The sequence below is a fragment of the Sinocyclocheilus grahami genome, unplaced genomic scaffold (genome assembly GCF_001515645.1).
Source record: "Sinocyclocheilus grahami isolate Dianchi unplaced genomic scaffold, SAMN03320097.WGS_v1.1 scaffold28.1, whole genome shotgun sequence".
Classification (NCBI taxonomy): Eukaryota; Metazoa; Chordata; class Actinopteri; order Cypriniformes; family Cyprinidae; genus Sinocyclocheilus; species Sinocyclocheilus grahami.
The window spans coordinates 1,943,265-1,951,338 of record NW_015505207.1 but is presented as its reverse complement, the minus strand read 5'-3'; the positions used below and the strand labels follow the sequence as shown (position 1 = coordinate 1,951,338).

General features: G+C 37.2%; 1 protein-coding gene across 1 annotated transcript in view; it reads right to left on the bottom strand.

Moving 5' to 3' along the window:
- The window catches only part of LOC107569583 (integrin beta-like protein 1), a 66,202-nt gene that overhangs the window by 34,802 nt on the left and 23,326 nt on the right, over positions 1-8,074 (bottom strand). Inside the window, exons 6-7 of the mRNA XM_016255703.1 lie at positions 7,130-7,270; positions 6,377-6,523 (exon numbers count right to left, since the gene is read on the bottom strand). Coding sequence (XP_016111189.1) covers positions 6,377-6,523; positions 7,130-7,270 — 288 coding nt within the window. The remainder of the gene's footprint in view (positions 1-6,376; positions 6,524-7,129; positions 7,271-8,074) is intronic.

Genomic DNA, 8,074 nt, shown 5'->3' with positions numbered 1-8,074 from the left:
CAAAACACGGAATCAATCAGCAATGAATCGGCTGTTTGCTGTGAGGTGCGCTGTGTTCCGCCTAAAATGTAAGTGACCTAATATTATTGTATTTTCTTATTGAACTGTTTATAGAACTATTAAACAGTCGTAATGGTGAAAATGTTGTGTGATGTTGGCTAACTAATTGTATTTTAAATATAAAAACTTTCCATTTTGAATTTTTACCTCAGAATGCTGAGTTTCTTTTGTTGCGTGTTTTGATTTCTCCTGGAGAGGCTGCATGAGCCTCACCTCGCCTCAGCAGCGCAACCTTATTCTGTCAATAGATGCATTATATACAGTAGCTATATCCACTATTCGCCACTTACTGTAAATGTAACAAAATCAAAATAATACTTGCGTTTTGGTGTTTACATGGTTATTTTTGGTTACTGATGTTTTAATCATGTTATTTGTCTGGCGTTAATGAAGCGTTAATGTCGAGCCCTGGAGTCTATGTGCCGGGGCTCAGCCCCGGACGGCCCCGGCCTAATTTAAACCCTGAATAATATAATATAATATAATATAATATAAATCATTTGCACAATTCATTCATAAACACTAATTAAAAAATTACATGATCCAAATTGTAGTCACTACATACAGCTTTACACACTTTAAGAGGAATTCATATTTTATAATGCTCCCCTTCACGTCATTTGCTGGTACTGACTATAGAGCAATCTGGCGAGAAGCACTAGCTTTACCACTTTTTCTTTTGAGATATTTTGCTTCTGTCAGACAATCTTGAAACATAGCATTTGGAAGCCTTTCAATCAGCACAGGAAAAGAAAGGTCAGGGAGGACAGAATGAGTTGTGTTAAGATGTGGCATTTGAAGGCATCACGAGTCCACTTTTCAAGTGCTTCTCACTAGCAGCTATAGGGACCATAACAATGACAACACTGTGCATGTTTATGTTCATAAATATAAAGTGTAATTCACTAATATGGCATATTTGTTTTGAAAATGTCATATTTCTATAGCATATTGGTACATTTGTATGTCATTTTATTCATTTATTTTTTACGTAAACATTCAACACACAATTCAACAGCATATACATTTACATAGTAATTGGCCACATTCAGAAAGTATATTCCCTCTCAGTGCAGAACACCACTTGGTCCTTGTGCACCAGAGAAGGCCACCATTATCAAACTCGGAGGAAGTGATTGCAATCAGCCCTAATTCTGCAGATTTGCTTTAAAAGATCGCTCATCACGCCAAGCAGTTTCTACAACACACTGGATATCAGTCAACATCTGCATGGCAAATTAAGCCTCTTTTCCCTCTCCTGTAAGACGGCTGGGAGTGTTGAATGATTGCTGCTGTGCATGTTTAATCAAGATGCATTCTTTGTATACGGCGCTGCGCAGTAATCTATAGAGTGCATTAGTGAGCTAATGAATAGTGTAAAAACTAACACTCAGTAGCTTCCGTCAGTGCAATCACTCATTTGTTGCTTCTCAAATGGAGGGATATACAACCATAGTAAATATCTTTGGATATCCTATCATTGCATATCATAAACGTCAAATGTTTGACGTATGTAAAGAGAATATGCAATGAAATTGCTGACAAGTTCACAAAAGAATCAACTTATCTACAGTAGGATCTGGTTTTCCAGCCTCAGCAGAAACACTCTCAGAACAGGTGTTTCCTGGAGGATAGTCCAGGCTTAAGAGAATGTGAAATCTTCCAGATTTTAACTTTTCGACTTCTCAGATGGCTCTTTGTTTCCTCTCGAAACCATTTACGAGCTCTTCTACTGAATCCTGCTTTCTCTCTGTCCATTTGCTGCGAGTTTTCACGAGTCACTGGAAATGATGACTGTTCTTAACTAGGAAAAATGGGCACATAAGTAAAAGGAGCGTGGCTAGCACACACAGAATCAAGATATCTATTTTTAGTCAGATGCTTCATAAATCTCAAGCAACTGCCATGTGGCATGGGAATCCCTCATATCGGGCTTCTCCGTGGAGCTGTGTAAATGTTGGATTAATTCAACCAGGTTGACAGTCCTTAATTGTGGGAGTGAAATTCAGAAAGGAGGAAACCTGGATAATTAGCTGCTGTCAGGATAATGGATGCAGCGAGCAGATCTATAGCTCCAATCATGGGTGAAATTCTATGCAAACAGATGTATAAATCATCATTTGCTGGCCACGTCTCATAGCACATGCTCACAGTATGGAGGGACAGTGAATCTATGGATTATTGATGCTGAACTGTAAAGCCACAGGGTTCCATTCAAACTGCATTCAGGAAAAGCTTTAAAGTCCCCATGAAATCAAAATTAAAGTTTTTTGGGTGTTAGTATCAATATGTTAGTCTTAAGGTTATCTATAAGGCAGTGTGCTCCAAAACAGTGACAAAATTCGCATTTAGAAGATAAAAGCATTCAAAACTTGCAGTTCGTCACTTCCGCCAAAACAGCTCAACAATTTTTTTGACGTCACATCATACTTCAGCTTCTCATCAAACTTTCTGTCCAATCAAATGCTCTCTAGAATCCGAAGCGCCCGCCCCCTACACTATAAAATAGACGCTGAAGCCACGGCTGAAATCGGTCACTTGTCCACAGAATTAGTATTTTCTGTACAGTGAATGGCACGTAGTGCACTATATAAGGGACAGGGCAGGGTGCAAACTACGGGGGAGCTAGGGGGAGCTCGGCTCCCCTTAATAAGACATGGGCTCCCCTGAAAACGTGATTTGTGAAATTTTGGGGGGTCTCAAGAAATATTGACAATGTGTTATTTTGACATGCAATTTCAGTTTTGTGTAATGTGATCATAGTGGATTATTATGTGTAAAAGTGCAAAAATATCATTCATTCACGCATGACGGCAATTTAAACCTAATTCACTTCAATAAAGATAACTATACATGCTATTCTTGTCATGAGCATCAAGGTGTGGGGGCGCTGCGGTGCAAATTCCACTCATGTTTAGTACATCTTAACTCAAAGATTCGTAGACAAAATATAAACGTTGGACTCTGTGGTCGATTCTGTGTTAAGGTAAGGCATGTTATTCGCAATTATGTGTTGTGGCTGGGGTTTTATAGGTCTGCGTGACTCTCGATGTCTTAGGCCTAATTGAACGGAGGAATTATGGTATTCTTCTGTAGCCTGACGACGAGTAACTTTAACCGTTATTCATGTGAACTCAGACAGCCTGATGCTTTGTTTATAGACTATTTGTGGGTGGCTGTTTGTTGTTTCACCTATCAATTCGTGTTGATAAAGTATAATAGGGTAAATCCTGTATAGTGATAGTATGCAAGTAGTGCATACACTTGTAGCTGTTATGTATCTTTGTAATTCATTGTAAACCCTTTTGAGGCAAGTACAAGTGCAACTATTCTGAGCTGTGAAGTGAAAATAATTAGACTGGAATTTTTTTTAAAATTAATTTAACTCTTTCCCCGCTAGTGTTTATTTTTATTATTATTTTTTTTAAGTTACCAGCCATTGCCGGCATTTTTGATCATTTTCACAAAATTTTCATGGCCCACAGAATATTGTGTTGAATGAATATTTGTATATGCAGTATGCCAAAAGAGCCTCTGCTTTTAAGCAAAAGCCCCTGTTTTAATTCTAGCTTCATGCATTTTGTTTTTATCAGTGCTTTAATATAGGTACGTTTCATAAAAAAGTTATATTTTGAACAAAAAAAAACAAAACAAAACAACTACGTCCAGATCAAAACATAGATGGAATCAATCACTTCCACCAACACCCCCATAGCTTGCACAGTCCTATACCACTTCCTGGATCATCATTTTATTCTGTAACGTTAGGTAGTTTCGAGTTATATAATGATTATTGTTTGATGATAGTGTTATTTTTTTATATGCATCTCCTTACACATGCAGTCGCTTGTTTCCGCTTCTTCTTCGCTGTGTTTTTATACTGATGTTCAATACTTTTTCAGAAGATGTATAATAGCGCCTCCTGTCGTACACCAGTGAAAATATGGAAACGTAAAAATTCCATCAGGGAAAGAGTTCATTAAGAAAAAAGAAAAAGGCACTGGTGAAACAGCTACTATAATATAAAGTAATATAAGTAATTTTTTATGTATAATATAATAATACTTGATTAATCATTAAAATAATAATAATTATTTAAATAATAAATAAACAATGTATTATTTAATCAGAATACATGGTTGTACTTGTACACCTTGTCATAAAATTATGGAACACTTCAGTCAGTCAGTCAGTGCTGCAATAAATTAATTCAATAAACTGGCTTCCTTCCAGGAATTCTTTCATTTTTATTTTTTATTTTTTATTTCCTGCCAATTAATTATTGAGCTTGGACACAATTTAACCCACCATTTGGTTAAAGCAGATTTTAGATGCTTTAAAGGTACAGCTGAAGGAATTCAAGTTAATCATTAATTTCAGTGACTTTGTAACAATTTAATAATTTCTTTTTTTTAAAGGCACTCACATCATACTCTCTATGTTCCTCCAAAGACCAGAACAAACAGTTTTCACAGTGCTAAGATCCAAGCCAGAAATCCCTATGCGGATTTAACTTTATATACACATGGTACTGAATAAATTAATACAATGCATCTGGTTCACTAAAAGATTTGTTTCTAAGTTTCACCACAAGACTTGCTGCCAGATTCAGTGTTATGTCAGGTGCTACAGAAACATGCAGAGCTAAAGCCTTGAGGGATAAAACACAAAAGCTTCTATAGGTACCTGGTTTTTCCAGCGTGCATGTTCCCATTTGTGTTTCTTAGATACGCTGGATCGAATCAGTATTGACTTTGTCTATGACAAACATGGACTAGCTTTTTTAATATTTACTGTAGCATTCTAAAAAAAAAGATTTTGGATTGATTTATGTGTAGGCTACACTTTCAACCCAGCCATTACAGCAAAAGTCATTTAATTTTTGACTTTTAAAATGAGACGAGTTATATTATCTGCTCTATGTCGCTGGAGTATAAGAGAGCACGGGGGCGGAAGTCCTTTAAAAAACAAGCACACAGAACACGGGCTCCATTAAAGTTAAATTATCACCTCACTCAGTGAAACAAGACTATTATTATCGCTCTTCACTTTCTTTGCAGCGGGGAACTATGGAAATAGCATTGTTTTGGAACAATTGCACTAGTTCTGATTCATCTACTGTGACATTTTTTTTCTTTCTAACAAGACTCATGCAGAGAGACGGCTGGGCACACATACCTGAAGCAAACTACATGTTCATAATTACCCTTACAAAAAGTACCATAGATTCTTAAAAAGACTGTAATTCAGACTATTATGGCGATATGTTTTAAAAATAAATAATTATATATATATATATACTGTATATGTATATAATGTATATATTATATATATATAATATATATATATATTAAATGTATTTGAATTGTTAGGTTCAAATGACACTCTTACTACAATTCATGTTACTACTATAAAACCTTATTAAATTAATGTTGGTTCTTCAACTGTGCCAGAATCAAACCACAAATGCCAAATTACATTTACATTTATTCATTTAGCAGACGCTTTTATCCAAAGCGACTTACAATTGGGGAATACATAAAGCGATTTTTATTAAAGAGGCAGACAGACACAGGAAGTCAAGTAAATTAAATTGCCAGTCAAATGACCAGTTTTATTACAGTCACAATTACTGTAACTACAATATTTTGGTGGCCAGGTAACCTAACAATGTATTTCGTGTGGTAACATCTAAATTAGCTGCTAAAAATGTATATTTATTATAACTGACGAGTGTGCCATAAAATACATTTTAAGGGCGAGACAAGGTAACAACTACTCATTTTTACATTTTAAACTGTGGTTTACCATAGTAAATGTTTTGAAAATCAATAATCTGATTAAAACAAACAATCCATCCAAAGAAGGAGAAATCAATGATTCACACAGCTCTATCAAAATCCATTATTTGTCGTGTGTATTCAGACATCATCCTGCATCTGTTTGGAGTATTTGTGTTGTTTCTGGGTTTAGCAGTAAACTACCACAGAGACATGTTTGGTCTCTTATAATTATTGCCGAAACACTGTTTCGAATTAATCTGCAGGCTCAGAGAATGATGCAAACCGCAACAACCTTATTTATGTACCAACACGTGTTTCATTCAAACCAGTCTATTAAGATTGACATGCCAAATGAGAGTTTTGCTAATTTTAGCATTGTTTCCGCTCAAGCTTTAGAGCGACTAATCGGGAGAGTCGGAAATTACACACTTCACCTTTAAGAGTCCTCTGGCCTACCACGCGACCCACAAATGCAACACCTCGGATCTGTGAAACCACTCTGGCGCAGATGAATAGACACTAGACTTAATTACCTCTGCCAAAGCAGGGCAGGCTGGAGGTTCTCCGACACTTCTTCTGACTGGCTTCCACAGACAGCGAGCAGGAGAGAGGATGATCACATTTCTTTCCAGCCCAATCTTCCTTGCAGTCGCACCTGCCACAGTTACACTGGCCGTGACCTTCAAACAGACACATAGCAGGATTTAGAGTCCTTTAATGGATGAACGATCGACTGGAGCTCTGCCTGAAGCTGCCATAGATACAGAAAAAAGATTATACATTGGTGGTGTGTGTGTGGCGGTTTATGGATTTGAAGTTAAAGGGCACCACTCACAGGTCTGGCTGACCGTGAATTTAAAAAATGTATTGTCAACCCGGTCCTCTGAGGCGGACATAAGATTGAAGCACATATAGCCACAGAGTTATTCCTCAGCATTAGAACCAGATGTTGAAATGCTACCGCATCTGTTGTTCTTCAGCTCAGGATAATCCACGTGGCCTATGTTTATGCGAGATCGTGAGTGGCCCGTGTTTATGCGAGATCGTGAAGAGAACGGATATCAAACAGTTCCACCCTGCCCTGTTTTCAGCAACTGTCAGTATTTTTACTGCGGGATTTTGGAATGTGAACCATTTCCTTTTGAGGGGGTTTGATGAAGACAAAACTGACCATTTCAACCTGAGAAAAACACTGTGCCAAGTGGGATACAAATTTAATATATACAACATAAAGTGATGATAAGAATGAGATGTTTGATGAAAATGTTTCAACTATAGTGCTTCACCTGAACAGAAATCATCTGAGTATCTGTCGTACATGGCATGGCAGCTTCTCTCGTCACACTCGCAGGTTTCTCCGTGAATGTCGCCCCAGTCTCCTGAGGGATCCACATCATAGCAAGTGCACTCGCCACATACACATGTGCCTACAAAGACAGGGTGAAAGTATGGTAAAACTGAAAGTCAAACTAGGCTATATTCACTTTGGGATTGACAATCATATGAACAGGTGTGGCTCTCAAATTGTCCTGTTTAAGTAACAATTTAGAGGAGCTCAGAAATCTTAAACTATTAAAGTAAATATGAAAAATGTATAACAAATAACACAACATTATTTAATAAATGAGTCCAATTGTGGCACTTATTCATTAATAAAATCAACAGCTGCTTGGCGTATTTCATTACACTTTTTTAAAGGGGTCATATGATGCGATTTCAAGTTTTCCTTTCTCTTTAGAGTGTTACAAGCTGGTTGTGCATAGATAAGATCCCTGAAGTTGCAAAGACTAAAGTCTCAAAACCAAAGAGATATTCTTTATCAAAGTTAAGACTCTGCCACACCCCCCTAAAACAGCTCGTTCTAACACGCCCCCACATATCTACCTTACTATGTGGAAATATTAGCATAATGCCGCCCAAATGTGCACGCAGAGAAAGAAGGCGTGATTTCAGTAACCGCAGTTAGTGTTGAAGCAGCCATGTCAGGGAGACGCTGTGTGTTTTTAGGCGAAAGCAAAAGCACTTTATTTGGCCTTTCCGAAAGTAGATGCATTTAGGAATCTTTAAGATCACTTACAACAGAACAGCAATGCATTTTATGGACGACCGTTTCGTGAACCTAGGAGAGGAGGTAATTCTGACTTTGCTATGACAATCTGGCGCTTCTGAATCAGCTACTGTAAGTATGTTTTGTTACTAGTTAAAGTATTTGCTATTGACTGTTCAAATGC